This window comes from Columba livia, chromosome 12 (genome assembly GCF_036013475.1).
Source record: "Columba livia isolate bColLiv1 breed racing homer chromosome 12, bColLiv1.pat.W.v2, whole genome shotgun sequence".
NCBI classification, from domain to species: Eukaryota; Metazoa; Chordata; class Aves; order Columbiformes; family Columbidae; genus Columba; species Columba livia.
In genome coordinates, this window is record NC_088613.1 from 14553253 (window position 1) to 14570385 (window position 17133).

Sequence of the window (17133 nt, forward strand, 5' to 3'; positions counted from 1 at the left end):
CTAAGTGTTTTATATTTTAACAAAAGAGTATTATTTTTCCTCTATTTTTGTTCAATATTATTATTAATATCTACTCATTCCTCAGAGGAATTTATAGTGCTCAGTTCATGTTTAATTTCTACAGGGATACGCTCAGCTGAAAGGAGTAATAGAAGTATAAATGCAACATCATCTAATTCTCAGACAGACAGTGATAATACCTCCAGAAAAGAACACGCAATTGAAGAGGTTTGATTTTCTGATGAGTTGTCTCTATTGTAATTCATATCTTCAGTATTTTTATTGCACATGTGTTCATAGTAGTAAGACTTGTATTCCTGAGACCAAAACTGCGTTTAGTCATTGGAAAAGCACACAAAACCACATCAGGATACTTAGTTATAATTAGTTAGAGAGTATCTTTAATGCCATTCTGTGCAGCTCCTCATAGCAGTGAATTTCAAAAATCCTGATGCAGCATACAGAAGACACATGCAAATAACTAAAGAGATAGCGGCAAAGTGCCGGTCTCAAAGCATTAGGATTGTTCTGTTAAACCTTCTGTCGGACAGCTATGAATTCCAATCCCCACGCTGCTTCCAAGCCATTTCCAATGAGTCTCCGTTATTAAATATGCCTTAAGGGGGGTAAAGCTCAGCATATGCTTTTTACTGAGAGCATAATGCAGTAGTAGCAACATGCACGTAAACAATAATGCAATGTTCATTTTGTATATGGAACCTAAATATTTTAGCAGTTGAGAATAACACAATATTGGGGAAGAAAGCTTCCCCCGTAAAGGAGAAAATGGAGATTATATTCCCTATCCTTTGCTATGATTTTTTTTATGGTACTTCCTGTGGGAATTTTTTTGTTGCACACTAGACCATACTGAACCTAAGGAAGTTTCATGTCTTGGCTAACGTATTATTTTTTGCTTTACTTTGCTAACTGAAGTTGTAACTGGGCTATCTGGAAAGCTGATCAAAGAATTATCCAATTCTTTGTGAGATATTTTGTGGAATTTACATTAAGTTGTATCTTTTACAATAAAGACAAACTCTAAAGCTTAAAAAGATCTATTATTTATTATTTACAGCTTTCAAGGTTTTCTGCGTAACTTCCTACCCCGGGCTTTACACATTTTCAGTACTCTATATAGTATACTTCCAAGAGCAATCCCTTAATTTATAAACATAATTGACACATTACTTACTGTTTTCTTCTGCATTCAATTGCTCTATCTATTCTGAACTCAGGTAAACTAATGAATCCTTCTGCTTTTTCATCCTATCAAAAGAGAAGAGAAAGTGATGGTGTAGAAGAACATGGAGTTAAAGAAGAGGGAAGTGAGCAGTAGCCATTTGGGTCTTATACTAAGAACAACCATCTAATCAATTGAAATACTGAACATATTTTCCCCATAATGTTTTTATTTATAAAAATGTATTTACTTTGCCATACAACACCAATAACTTTTATGAAGTAACTAAACTGACAGTTCCTTAAAGGAACTGCAGTCATCCTGATTCCCCTTTCTTGAGGATTACAGACAACCTTTCAGCACCAAATACAGCAGCTAAAATAGCATTTAATGACATCCACAACTACAGAGAAGAATTCTCAGTTTCTTCATCATATACTCTACATTTTAAAACCGTTTTGTGGATGCCTTCTCTTAAAGTCACGGTTGTGCAGACCATCTGCTCTGCTGATAATAATTGAGGAGATTCCTACAGCGAGCTCACCAGTGATTAAATGCAAAAGTAATAACTAGGAAGCATCGCTTGCCACTTTTTGCTTCTTATGAAGTAATTTACCAGGAAAAGCAAGGAGACATATTAACACCGGTCAGATTTTTGAAAAGCATTAGCAAGTGTACTATGAGTTATGGCTTGGCTGTAAACAACAGACTGAAAATCAGTGGGACACACAGTGATAACCACCTTGCATGTAACTGTTCCACAAACAAAATGTACAGCACAAAACCTGAAACGATACTGTTTAGGGCAGACAGGGAAATACTAAAACTGAGAATAATTATACTAGTAAATTGTCCTCTTGAAGAAAATGGAAAATACATACTAAAATATCAGTAATCAAAGCAGGCTGTAGGCAGTTTAGATCAGGCACTAAGGCTCAATGCATACCAATGGAAGAACAGCAGTCTAAAGATTTTTGGCTTCTCCCCGCCCCCTGTTTTTTCCTACAGATACACAGATTGCACAAGCGTAGGCCCAGTGACTTTCAATAACATTTTGCCAAGAGCAGTGCTGTACACATGAGAAACTGCAAACTTCAGACTAATTCAGCAAAAAGCAAGAGGAACATCTGCATAAGTATAACTTTCAGATAAAGACTTCTCCGAATTCAGATTTTCACATCCGCTTCCCATCATGCTGAACTAATGGGAATGGTTACAGTGTACAGATCTTCCCACAGTGTGTGAACGCTGTGTTAGTGCAAATGAGTAGTACCTGTGAAAAAGTATTAACCACTGACATTAATTTCTGGAAGAGTGCCATGAACATCTGCTATTTGGGCATGGAATTCAGAGACTTTAAAAAATTATTTCAATTGAAATATTCCCAGCTTCAGTGATTCAGGCCTGGCAATTAAAGTGGCAAGTCACTAACATATCCTACCATGTAGTAAAAATAGTCTTTATTCCAAAGAATTATAAAGCTTATTAGCTTTGGCTTTCTCCAAACACAGGCTATACTTACATTCTGGTTTGTGTACCAGTACAAGGACGAATCCTTCAGAATAAACCAGTATTTTTTCCATTTCTGCGTGAAATAACCTTTGGCATCTTTTTTCTTCCAGAGCCAGCCTTCGCAGTCTCCGTGCCCCAAGTCTTTGCAGGAAATCCGTCTTCTGCTCCCACTCGTCAGAGAGCTCCCTGAGAACACGACAACAGTGTGAGACACCTCACTCAACATAAATACACTGCTGATTTTTAATCAAAAATCCTTCAAACCAAATCCTCTCCCGTTTCAGGGAGAGGAGTTTGAACGAACAATTTCCAAATTGGACAATGCTCTGCCATTTTAGTTTCAACATGAGCACAAAATGAAAAGGCCTGTTTTATGAAATGTTTTACTTAATCTCTAGAGGGTTCATTTTTATCTGATTAAGATGGGTATCATCACTCCAAATAAAACTGTATTCATTGAGCCTTCAATCTGAAATTCAGAGTATCATGTAATCTGTACACAGATGTAAACACGACTTCTGCATATCTTCTGTTACTACTTTTAGCAAAAAAAGGCCTGTCAAATTCTGGCAAATTTTCAACTCGATTTTTATGAAAAAGAAAAATCATCCACCTCCATAAAAATACGTGTTTAGATTTCTTCTATTCTGAATTTAGCTGAACAACATTTTAACTTAATCACATCCGGTTTAAAGGCACAGCACCAGGATTTTGTTGTTATTTCAATGCATCCTAATTGAAAGGCTTAAAATTTTAGTGTGCCTTGTAAATATCAATAAGAACACTTTTTTTTCCCTCTCTTTATTATGGTATCATTTTTCCTTAAAATATTACACATTTTTCTGTGAAAAAATTAATTTCATATTGTTACAAGAATTATATTTGTCCCAAAGCTGTGAAATAGTAAAGGAATTTAGATAACTGCAGAACACCATCCTTTGTTCTGACATCATTCTACAACCAAATTCTTAATACTTTGTTCCTTTTAGAATAAGATCCTGTGCTGTGTCCTGGTCAGGTTTGAAAGTATTAAAACCTTATTATCTAAGAAAATAAAAGTTTTCATAGATAGGAGACTAAATCAACAAACAGAATAAAAAGAGCTCTCTGGCCATATACTTTCATGTGAATTTATTATGCTGTAACTATTTTTCATATGTTCATTCTTTTAACAGTCAAATAGGCCATGGATAGATAAAGAAAGAGAGCAGAAGGAAATGGCAGAATATACAGATGCTACCTTTCTTCTGCTTAAGTCAGAGGAAATTTTACCACCAAGTCTAGCGATATTATACCTAATAATGCATTTATTTGGTATTTTAGTTTGGTATTTTACTTTGGTGTTTATTATCAAATTTATAAACATTTGAATTAGGTTGAACTTTGGCATTTGATCCAGACCATTTATTAGCAAAGAAGTCTCATTTTCTAGTTCCAAATGTTAGTTTAAATAAGTTACCTTTTGACCATTTTCTGCTTTTTACCCTGAGGGAAGCGTAATGGAATGACTGTAAGGAAAAAAATAATTATGAAAAACCAATGCAGGTAATAGTAGCAACGTGAAACAGCTGGCATCAACTACCATATCCATGGTTGTCTTAGGGTTACTTATCATAGGATCTCATTTTTTTTTTACTACTGTTATAAACTTCATAATGAAAACACCACAGTGCTAAATCTGCCAATTAAAATCCCATTTTCTCAGTTATTAATTACAATTACAATGAAGTCATTAAGGATTCTTTGCATGAAAGGTTATGGAATAGTTTGAAAACTAAGGACATAAACTCACATGAATGACCTAATAGAGTCAATGATACTTGAAGTTTGTTGTAAATAAACGAGATAGTTATGAAAATATTCATTCAAGAAGAAATATCCACCACAAACATTATATAGTCAATGTTTAAAGTCATCCTCAATGACATGTTGAAGTCATGTTCTTTAATTATTTCCAACCATGGGAAGCAATTAAGTTTGTTAGGTTGGTGGGAAAAAAAAAAAGAAATTATTTTGTGTCTACATTATAAAATTGATACAGGTTCTTAAGAACAATGTGAAAACAACTCATTATTTAAATCTTTTGAAAACAGAGACCAAAAAGCAAACATGCCACGAAGTCCTTATTAACAACCGTGGTACAGTGTATTAAATAAGTGTTCAAATGTCACAATATTAAAAAAGCCGAGGGCTATAATTAAAATAAAAATAATTGAAATTAATATTTAGGCTAACGAAGGATTACAGCTTGAGCACCATGGAAAAACAACAGCTGAAAACAGGACTTCAGCTATTGGAGAGGCAAAGTTTTCTCTTAAATACCAGTGGAGAAAGGGTAAAGGTGTTTTGCACACGCACAGACCTGCGTGTAACCCTCTGCAATTCCACCCGTTTACAGCGTTGAGCAGCATGGACATTTTGTAGGGACTTGCAGAAATCAGCAGATCCTGAGAGAGCCGGCTCAGAGAACACCAGCTTTCTGTGTTGGGTTTATCTCAGCCTGTTCCCCAGTACAAATCCTCCCCCAAAATATTGTCATTCTAACAGGTGACAAGCTCTGTAAGTGTATATGCATTGTATCGCTGTAAGACTCTACGTATTCTCCATTTACTTGATAGCTGCAAATCTCTTCGGAGCACTAAAGAAGACAAAAATTAATGCTTGCTCCTGTGCTATAGGAAACATAGTAAAAAACAGTCAGAAAATGAAAACCAAAAGTAAGCCTGTGAGAAAGTATTAAAGATGCACAGCGACATTGTTTTTTGGTTTTGTTTTGGTTTAGTTTTTTTTGTTGTTGTTTGTTTTGGGGTTTTTTGTTTGTTTTTTTTAATTGATGTACTGTAAGCCACAGCAGCAGTACTGGTCAGTTACACTGTACCAACTGGAGTTCTGTGGTGACTGTAGATTCGATGTTCCACTTTTTGTATAAAAATGCATTAGGACAGAGCAAGTATCAGTTTCTGAGACAAAGATCTCCCCATTTGTCCACAATTTAGGCCAAAAAATATAGTGACAAAATAAAACCCTATAATTAAGCTACAGTTTTCACATGTGATTAAATTTAAAAATCTGCAAGAAAATGGGAAGAACTGGAGGATATATGTGTTAGGATACTCACCAGAAACTGGTATGCATCATTCAATATAAAAGTTTCCAAAATAATGAAAATACAAGCACAACAAATCAAGTAGAGCTGAAAATATTAGCTCTTCTAAAATGAAAAGTTAATTAGTCTTATATGTTTTGTTTCTGCACACATGCAATCGTTTCAAAGCAAGAAAACTAGAAAAAGTGAACTGCTTGCAATACCTTGGGAATCAGTACTTAATTAGTACTGCTAACTTAGAAAAGTCAAGCTTCATATTCTGAGAGATAAAGGAGCTATTATATAATTAACTTTGTGGTAAACACTAAGAAAACAGTCGGAACTTTTAACTTCAAAATGACTCAGAGTTGCTATGGGAAACAGAGAGAACATACTGTGGTTGTCAGCGTTGAAGCTCTCATCTCAGAACAACACCACCAAGTCGAATGTCAAACCAAACACACGTCCTCCCAGCCCAGCCCAACGAGCAGAACACCACGGCGAAGAAAAAAAGTGTAACAGAATTGAATCTGTGCTACACGAAGCTAAATTAATGAGACCTCAACATAATCACAGGGTAGTAGTAAGAGTGCTGTCACAGGATCACCAAATGAAAATCTACCCTGCATTTAAAAAATGCCCTGGAGACTGGAGATTCAGTGACCTGTCAGGATGATGGAACCGGGCTTGTTAGTGCCAACCTGGCTGTGTGTCTCGGCTGTTTGAGCCTTAGGAGTTTTTAATGAAAAACATTAACAAGTTCCAAACACCCATCGGTGCATTCAGTAGCGAAGTACACTAATCACAGGGCACATCGTGCTAATTTCCTCCAACCCTGTGTATCGGATCATTTGCAGGACCAGGATACCGCGAGCAGCCCGAGGTCTGTGGCAAGGGAGGGACTGGCAGATCAATAAACACAACTGCAGGTTTTCACAAACCGCAGGGAATTTAGCCCTACATCTTCCACTATTGTCGCTGGTCTTTAGCTTCACTTTGTAAATATTCAGGAGGCAGAATGACATCCGGCAACTTGCAAAAGTTATTTAACACCTGCCTAGTGAAAAAAGCACTAAGTCGCAATGAAGAAGCAAGTATTATATAAATGAAGGTTCTGTTGTTTGTCCTTTATATGAAATATTTGCAAAATACTAAGTAATAAAATAATGTCTAGATATTTTCCATTTAAGACCTTCAAAGTTGGTACCATAAAAATATTTGAAAATTTTTTGAAGAAAATCTTAATGCTCTATCTCCCTATCATAGTATTCATACTATTTAAATATTGTAAGTGTTTAAAATTTTCTTTACCTTTAGGACCACCAGAGGTCCCTTTTAAGAATATGACAATGAATTGAACCGTTGGGGACTTTTTTCTTTTTAAGTACATTTATAACTCATTACCTTCCTCATGGATGTGCTTCCTTGACGGTCAATGGCAGAACTTGCATATCTAGGACAGAGAGGAGGAAAGGTGTCAGACAACTACAGAACAAAATAATCTGAATAAGTAGTGCATATACACACACACTCTACGCATTTCCAAATCCATACTTACAGATATAATCACATACCAAAGTTATTTAAAATACAGCACTTAAAACAAGAGACCCTTTGGAAATTTAACTAGTCTTTTCAATAAACAGTGCTAATATTATTAAGAAACATAAACTGTTCTTAAGAACACATAAATCTGAAACTATCTGGTTCTGATTCAATCACTTGAACCTGATTCAAATACTTGACCCTGATCAGCTAAGATTCAAAAGCAACCAAAACTATTCCTCCCCTCTAGGGACTAAAGTCTTAGGACACACAGACCATTGGCAGTCTGCAGTCAGGCTTTTGAAAGCTGCTCAAAAGCTGATATCTAATAAAATGTCAGGAACAGGTCCTCTAACATACGAGCTTAATTTCTTTTATTTGGGAAGAGTTTTGCTTCGTTTTTAAGATTTTGTGCCTATCAAATACTCCTCCCCAAATCTAGTTATTCATCAAATATTCAGATCTACAGATCACAGAAGAAACGCTGACCTTTTCTTCTCTTTAGACAAGAAAACTCTCTGTGTGAAATTGACACAACAAATTAGTTCAGACACAGAGAAATCCTAGTACACTGTCTATTCTGGTTCAAATAATCTGTATCACGTTTGGTTGAGTTATTCCTCACCTTTTTTCTAAGGAAAACAGTCGTTACAGAAGTGAAAGGGAAAAAAGTTAAGAGAGGGGAAAGGCATGCGCAGCAATACGGTTATAATGGCCTAGACCAAACCTTCAGAAAATACAGTTGTGCGGAAAAGAATCGTACCTTATGTGAAATTTCTTATGGCTGGTTCATAAGAACACATACATAGCAATTTGGATTTATCTACCTGGTCACAGGAATGCATTTTTAACCACCTTGCCTGGATTCATGATCTATATTTAGGTTATTAAACCCTCCATAGCTTATGCAACGTATTCTTGTCACAACAAGTAAATGCTCAGTGCAAATTAATTATTGAGTATTTTGTGGGGAGATCTGAAATCCCGTCTCAGTTCCACGCTGGCTCAGCTGCCAGCTCAGCACTGCGCTACAGGCTGTTGGTACTTCAAACATCGCCCAGCATCAGATGCATCTGGACGGTTCTGCAGTTGCTGCTGTACAGGTGTATCAATACATGCAAAGCTGATAAAACAATGTCAAGACTAACATTATTTTCAAAATATTTCTCTCTTAGCTCCCAGCATTACACCACAACTAAAAAAAATAAATAAATTCCAAAACCTGCCACTGTGGACATGATTGAAACAAATTTTAAGCATTAACAGTTACAAAGACAAAATGAGTTACGAAAAAGAACCTGAGCAGTATTTTCATGTGGAAACTAAGTGCAAATAGTCACAAAACCTGTTTATTCAACCAGCAGTTGTGCAATGCATGAATGATACAATTCTTCTCTGCCCATTGTTTCCCTTGCAGGCCTGTGTGGTTGTCTAAGCGGAGGAGATTTTCAAACCCACAGTCTCCGGAATGGTGTCATGGTTACATTACACATGTGTCTGGAATCTGCAGGTGTCAAGCTTTCTTAATGCTAGAAAAAAAACTTCTCCTAAAGTAAAATGAAGATGAAAAAGCACAGCGAACACAGCTAAACATATAGTCAGATGTTTGTTTGCAGAAAAGCTGCAGTAACAACTACATATCCAGTGCCCATCACCACTTTCTCATTTGTGAAACAATAACAAAGAGGGTAAACCGCTTCTGATAAAAAAAGGAAAATAAATCAGCTGTTTCTTCAGGAAGTGTTTAATTTAGTCTACTTTCCTAGAACTTCAGAACACACATATATTTAGTGATTCTACTCCCAGTTGCAGAGTGTAATTTCCAAAATTGTGACACCCGCTCAGAAGTGAAGAGTCACAACCCGCCCGTGGCTGCCCCACTTTTCCAGCCACAAGAGTGCCGAAAAGTAGAGCTCCGATTTTCTGTGTTCGGCAGACAGAGGCAGAGTTTACCATGTGAATGGACAGTATCTTATATAGAGGGTGCACGAATGGTGAAAGTCCAGCCCTGTGCATAGCGCTGGGCCAAACACGTGATGTGGATGTGCCAAAGGAGTGCGGAAGAAACAAGTGTTGTGATGCAGAAATACCCGGCTTTTGTTCTGTTCAAGGCTGAAAAAAAAAGCTGCTAGACTTGCTTTACATTTGACTAGTTTGAAGAGTTTAGAGAGCTAGATATTCATAGTAACATTCTGTAGTCTCAAGTTTCTCACGCAGCTGCTAGTGTTTTTGGCAACTATTCCCTGCAGCTTGTGTCACATTCTACTATGTGTAAGAAGCAACTTTCTTCTGGTTTTAGGCTTTTTTTTTCTCTAAAAAAAAAAGGATGAAATTATGTCATGGAAATCGCACAGTCAACTGTACAGTTAATGCAGACAAAGCAATTTCATCCAAATATGTGAATCTATCTAAAGAGTTTGTCTCCAGCTCCCCACAACCTAACTATACGTGATTAAAACTTTCTACCAATGCCCATCTCAGATGATTGCACGCTGAAATATTTTGATTTTAGGTCATTTAAGCCACTTGAAATAAGGTTATTAGGAGCAAGAGGTAACAATTCTGCCTCTTTTATAAACATTTTTCAACATATTGAAAAGGTATAATATGGTCATGTTTTTGGACCTGAAATTTAAAATGTGTGGGAGAAGGATTAAGAAAGGGAGAGTCATTCTATAACAAGGATATAAAAGAATAGCCTTTTGCTATGAAAGTTTGCCAAAATTTCATCAATCCTTATGTCCCTGGAAAACATCTCTTGGCAGATGTCCAGTAGAGACTTGTGTCCTGTCCACCAAGGATGTTCCATCTGGATGGTAACGTCCCTGCCAAACTGAGCATGTGCAACCCATTCCGAATAATTTTTCGTGCTTTGCTCTGGGAAGAGTAAAATTCCTCTGCAATTCTTCTTTGTGACTGCAAGAAATCATGGGTGTGGAGAAGGGAGACAAAAAAGGGTGAGAAGTATGACTTTTTTGGGTCTGTGATTTCTTTCTGCAGCAGAAAGTCAAGTAAGGAAGACCTGAGGGAGGGAGTGATAAAAATTAAGGAGAAACAAGTGTGAGAGTAGAACGGGGCAATAGGACCTGGCATGACAGAGCTGGGAGATTAAGTGAAAACAGCAAAGACATAAGATTACACAAAAAAGTGCTGAATACTCCAATATACGAGGTAAGACCAAAAGGTGAAATCCAGTTGTTTGCTTAAAAAAGAGACTGACGATGAGACACTTTTTCCCCCCACATAGCCCCTACCCCATACAAGGTGGATGCTGCTTTGGCTCTGAATTGGAACTCAACGCCAAGCAGGACTACATTGCAAAAATAAGAATCAATTTTTAGTTGAGTTAGTGGAGGATGAAGTAGTGAACTACTACAATGATGGCAATAGGGAGACAAGCCTGTCTTTTATAAGATGAAGTAGAATTTTGCCCTAGAAAAACTATTTTTGACTCTATCTTTAGCTCACTTTGGCCTGCAATAGCAGTGCTACTTGGTTCTGCCAAATGCCATTTTAAACACACACAGCACCCTGCGTTTGTGGAAACATCCCTAAATTCTGACTTACAACTGCCTTTTAAATGAACTGCGATGTAAGAGCTCAAAATGCTGAGAATCCTGAAAAATGAGGTACAAACTGACTTGTGCTTGGTGATCAGCAGCTAATGTTGTTGTACCTAAGACTTGTAGCTGTAATGGAGTGGTATTTATACCATTGAAAAAAATCATTATCTAATGTAAATACTTTTGTGGAAGCACTCGAACTGTAATCAATTATTTTACATTCAGTGCATGCTTTAGCTTCTTAAATAGGTTTAGGCCATATAGAGGATGAAAAGATGTAAAAAAGAATAATTAGCCATATTAACAGATTCAAATTAGGCTAAATTATGATGTTCTATGATACCCAAGTATCTGTTATTTCAAACTTATTCTTTTAATATGACTTATTGGATGCAACTAGAATAGGAGCATACTTCATCAGATAAACTGCAAAGGAAAGAAAGGCAAAATCACTATTTTCTTCATTAGAATTAGTTGATTAAATTCAACTGCAAGGGACAAACTGAAGCCCTCATTCTTAGTATTTGTCAATTAGCAGCCACAAATAAACAGTAACTTTTGTACAGACTGAATTAGCACATAGATGTTCATTGAAAAATTGTGCCTGTCATTTCCAAAAGATCATGCTAGACATGCATTATACTTTTCACACTCAGTGATCGTGAAATACTAAATTTTAAAAGTAAAGAAAAATAAATGGGGGAAAACATCATCTACTTTGTAGTAGTATAATTCCCCTTCCCCCGTAATTTTTAATAAAGTTATATCTGAAATATTTTTTCAACCTTTGTAATCTTTATTTATATTTTATGCTAGCGAATGAAAGATATGGCATTTACTAAATGTAATTAAAGCTAGTATCACTGAACACTGAAAATTTATTCCTCAAATATTGCAACTAAATTTCTAAAAGTAAACAAGCGAATGTAATTCATAGATAATGTATATATTTACATACAGAATAACAGAAATAATTACCTTTCAGTATCTCCACTGACTGTTTCCCCTGCTCTCTGTAGAAGAAAAACAAATAGTGTTAAGCTCAACTCAAGACTATACTTCCTTCGTGCACTCAACGGAGCAGTGTCTGCAGCGAAAGAAGTCACAGGCGTAAACCACAGCAATCATTCTGTGCCTCTAAGGAAAAGGAAATGGAAAATTTGTTTCAATTTCTAACTAAATGTTATTTCACAATCAAAATCATATTTAAAGCAACTTACATCTGCACTTAAGGTTTCAGCTGCTGGATAATTGTGATCAAAGCTGTTTAAGATGAGAAGGGAGCTAAAAATTTGTTAGAATGTCAATGGTTGCAAAAATGTTAATATTTGAAAGGGAGTTTGTTGAAGTGTAAAGGACAAATATTACCATATAGAATACAGAATTTCAGAAGAATGAACTGCAGAGGATTTTAAGAGCAATGATGAACCTGCTATCAAAACTTTCTTTAATACCATACTTAAATAACGTTACCTAACTTGAGATGCTACACTGGTTATTCTTCTGAGGTTTCATGTGTATTTGTTTATAAACACAGAAACCTGCACTTGAAAAGTCTTTGACTACATGCTTTCTGAATAATCAGATAGGAGACAAATTGTTTTTTGGAAGCATAATGTGTGTATTTTAATCTCACAACTTTAGCCGTCCTGTGGGATGTCTAATCACACATGACTCGGGGCACAAACTGCGTGTTGCAGGCGTAGCAGGCAGGAAGTCTGCTGGATCCGCACAACCACACGGCTGCAGCGCGGGGATGTTCTAACACCACGCGTTTCTCAGAAAGCTGTAAAACATTCAGGGGACAAATACACCATTTGCCACCTCCTTCCTTCACATATCCCCTGTTGTGTCTGCACACAGAATCATTTAGCGTCTTTTACCATACCCTTTCTACTATAGATAGCAGATGATTTGCCACTTGAAGCAGGCAAAAAACCCCAAGCCCTTAATGATCAAGTTACCCTCGTAAAAACTAATAACTTTGGAAGAGATTGATGATACTACAGTAATATTAAAACATCTGAGGAGCCTTGTTTGTTACCTGCTTGCATCTAATAAGATTAGACTAATTATCTAACCTAAGATCAGAAAGATATTGCCCCCAGAGCAGGACTACGTTGCTCTACACAACTACTTGTTCTTCTTCTTTTCTCTTAAGCCTTCCCATTATCAAAAATGTTCCTTATATCCAAAGAAGAATCAGCCTGCCACTGGAACATGTTGAACACACACTAGGATTATTAAGGGCAAAGATTTCTTTCCAAACCATCAAGCACATGGAGGTCCTGACAGTCTACACCTAGTCAAAAGTGGATCACTAAAATCAGTACATGAGGTTTCATAATGATTATTGTAATGATCCTAGGGCTGCAAATGAAGAATAGTGAGCGCTCTGCCTGATTTTGCAGCTGGTACATTCTGTGACATGCTTGTGTTCTGAATAAAACGTTGCCAGACACACACAGGGCAGAAAACACGTCATGGCAAAACCATCTACAACACCACATAAATGGAGCACACTTAAAAGTTTTCACTTTGATAGGCTTTCCTGTCTCTTACCTGCCATAAGAATTAGGGTGCTACATATTTTACAAGTAACTCTTGTTGCTGCATTAAATACTATTTACTACTAAAACAAAAAAACAAACAGACTTTTACTTGTTCTGGGAATTAATTCAGCTAAAATATCCTAGCAAATAGGAGTATCAAAGGTTGTCACCGCTCAAATAAGAGAATTTAGCTGGTGAAAAGTAATGAAATTTTGTCCCCACACATGAAAGCAGGGAGTTCTCCTACATACTTTGATGAAACCAGGCAAAGGTAGGAGCTCCCCTTTGAGTAACTTGAGTACACAAAACTATAACAGGCTTTCCTGAGAGCTATAAACAACTTAATCCACCTTAGAATACACTGAAATCTAGTCTAAAGAACCTACAAAAATGAAAATATACCGTGTAGAAATATTCATGTTTTCTTGAAGCAGACTGTAGGAGATAACAGCATACACCTACAGCAAAATATCCGTTTGAAGAGCTTCAGTAAAATGCTGCATAAATGTCAAATTTCTGCTGCTGTCAATGCACTATGAGATATGAATGAACCAATCTGATCATCCCTGAAAATTCTGTGGACAGCCTAGAAAATATTGTGTGGCCAACCAAGTAAAAGAACTTTGACAGCAGCACTACCCATGACACTGTCATAAAAATAACATTTATTCATACTAGAGGGCTCAAAGGTTTTCGGTTCCTATCCCTCTGCCTTCTAGTGTTTCTAATTTTAGCAACTAAAAGTGGGAAAAAATAATTTAGTCAGTTCAAGTGTTTCCTATTCTATTTCTTAATTAGGAGAAGCCTTTCTTTTCTGCTCCTGAAGTAAAAGCAAAGTGTTTTCCACATCAGGATTTATTCACTGTCTCTCCAAAATGGGACAAAGCTGCTCACACTGGGCTGGCCATCATCTTTTCATCACCTGTAGCACATTTTTGATACCACTACATAACTAGCCCTATATCAGGGCCAGTCACCTTGGATCATGATTCTGAGATTCCTTTTGATCAGATATATTCCATTAGTACAACTATAAACAACTGTTTGGATATTGTGAACTCGCATATATTAGACTGAAAAAGACATACCAGAGTGAAATGTGCTTCTGTTCACAAAATATGGGGTTGTTTTAGAGGTCTTTCTTTCAACACCACTAATTTTTTTGCATTGATGGGCACTAGTTTTCAAAGATATTGAAAAATCAAATCTAGAGTAGTCTGTACTAGGGAAATTTCACAATGGTTCTACAATACTGGGGAAAAGTATGAGTTTTTACCTAGTCATAAATTATGCAAATTGTAACTGATTATTAGTTCACTGCATTTAGAAGAGAGCAAAGAAGAATACCTGTATGAATACAGAGATGGAGAAAACAGCTGATATAAGTACTTGAAAGATTTTAAATATAATTACAATGCTAGCAACCAAACATATTTATGATCTTTTTTTATCAACATGTAATTTATTAAGACAGAATCTCTGCTCCTGACCAACTCATTAGCGACTTACATATTATTACCAGTATGGACACTAGGGATTACTACAGATTTACGTACACATACATATGTATGACTTTATACTTGACTGAATTTTTATCCCCAAAGAAGCTATCATTGAAGTACAATCTAGTTCCCGGCTTGAAAAACCAACCTTATGATAGGATTTGTAATAGTGTATATGGAAAAAACCCAAACACTGACATTTCTATACATGTGTCAATATAGCTCTAATTAATTCCCTTGTGCAATTGTAATTATATGCACAGATACAACACCGACAATGACTTATATGAAGTAGATTATCTGCAATTTCAGCAACCATATAAATGTTTTATTTGAGCAGGTGCTTCTCAACAGTGTTATGTTCCCATTAAGGGAAATCGCTGTATCCTTGATCCCAGAATAAAACTTTACTTCATCTTACTAAAAGGCCACTTTCATGACTAGTAGACATGTGGGAGGCTCAGGAGGCACAAGTCTTGTCATGCTGTCACAGTCTATAAAGCACAAATTCTGTGAAATTCAGGTCACTGGCACCTATCAGCCTTCTTTAGAGTCAGCCTCACATTTGTGTAGCTCTAGGGATTTTAGTGGATCTACTTCTGACTTACACAAGTAGAAACGAAAGGACAATAAGGCCTATGCGGTCTAACAAGCGGATCTGATGATCTCATCCCAAAGCAAATTCTGCAGAAACTGCTATTTAACTGAAATTTCTAACAACAAAATATTGTTTCCTTGAGTCAGGATTTCCTAATAAAAAGAAGTATTTTCTCCAAAGGAGTAGAGAAAGCACATAAGTCACAGAAAACAAAAGAAGGCTGAACTGCAGAAATAGTGTGAAAACATTCAAAACTCATTGTTGATTTGTTGCTTACTGGTGGAAAAGACTAAAATAGTTGGTAATGAGACTAGAATAGTTTGATTTTGAGACTTTGTAATCTCAATGGTCAAATGCAATCTATTAATTTCATTGAGATATGTCTTTAATTCAGATGCAAAGATTTTTTTACCTTTGTTACAAAATACTGTCTTCTTTTATACTCAGATGTTGAATTCCCTACAAAAGTGATTTTTTCTCCTACTTCCTTAACTCACATATTCATTATCCTGAGCATTTCCTTACATTATGTGTGTTCAAAAGTGAAACAGGCGCCTTGCTGCCAGGGGCTTTACTTTTCTCCCTAGCTCAGTGAGCTGAAGTTTAACCCATCAAGTGCACTTGCAAAATTATTGTGCTCAGCTAAAAACGAAAGCAGCCTTTGAGGTTTTTCTTCCACTCTCGTTGAAGGGAGAGATAATAGAGACAGGAAATAATCTCATGCAAGCTGCATCCACGTATAGTTCAGAGGTACTCAGTTTTTGTGCTGAAAAAACAAGATGACAAGTGAGAAAATTAGCTAATGACAGAAGGAAAATCTCCAAGCAGAATTTTTAATTGTGTGGTACATTATGAACATTATGTCAGCACACAGCAGGTGACAGAGAAAGCAGCAACATTTTTTAAAAATGGAAGTTCCATTTTTGGAGAAATGTTACATCCAAAAGCCTCCTATTTGCTTTGCTGTAAAGCATCCTAATATAACTATTAGTTTAAAGAATTCAAAACAAACAAGGTAGCCCAACCCTTTGGAAATAAGCAGCTTGTGTCAGGGTTGAATTGCTGAAGCGGGTGTCACAGGGCAGTACAAATACCTCAGCCCTGACCACTGCAGGCTGTTCAACACTAAATTCCAGGATCTCTCCCAAAATCCTGTGCAACTGCAGCCCAAACAGGTCCACAACAAGTAACGGAGATGCTGCACCTGGGCTGAGCTGCACAGTGCTCTGCAGGGACGGATGGATCCACCGCACCCGCATCCAGGTGCAGCACAGTATTAAATACATATATAGTATATTAATATGGTATTATAATATATCAGAACTAAGCTCAACTGATTTCTAGGGTGCTTCTGGATCTGAAAAGGTACATCTGAAACCAGCGTTGGTTTGTGCTGTGCAGACACTTGAGCTAAACTGAGTCTAACTTAGAGAGCCTATATGCGGTTTTCATTTTGCATAATAGGCTGAGTAGAAAGGATACCAAAAGTTCAGATTTGATGGCAATTTCACTTCCTTAGTGCAGTGGAACTCACAGGCAAAACTTTTCAGTATATGACAGAACTTTATGGAATGAATTGCTCAGGACTAAAAC

The 17133-nt window shown here is 36.5% G+C and overlaps 1 protein-coding gene across 2 annotated transcripts in view; it reads right to left on the minus strand.

Annotated features, from left to right (window-relative positions):
* The window catches only part of LOC102090085 (connector enhancer of kinase suppressor of ras 2), a 172778-nt gene that overhangs the window by 24568 nt on the left and 131077 nt on the right, over positions 1 to 17133 (minus strand). For both annotated transcript variants that reach the window (XM_021282310.2, XM_065077873.1), the window contains exons 14-18: positions 11867 to 11901; positions 7185 to 7233; positions 4155 to 4203; positions 2706 to 2881; positions 1196 to 1269 (exon numbers count right to left, since the gene is read on the minus strand). In XM_021282310.2, coding sequence (XP_021137985.2) covers positions 1196 to 1269; positions 2706 to 2881; positions 4155 to 4203; positions 7185 to 7233; positions 11867 to 11901 — 383 coding nt within the window. The remainder of the gene's footprint in view (positions 1 to 1195; positions 1270 to 2705; positions 2882 to 4154; positions 4204 to 7184; positions 7234 to 11866; positions 11902 to 17133) is intronic.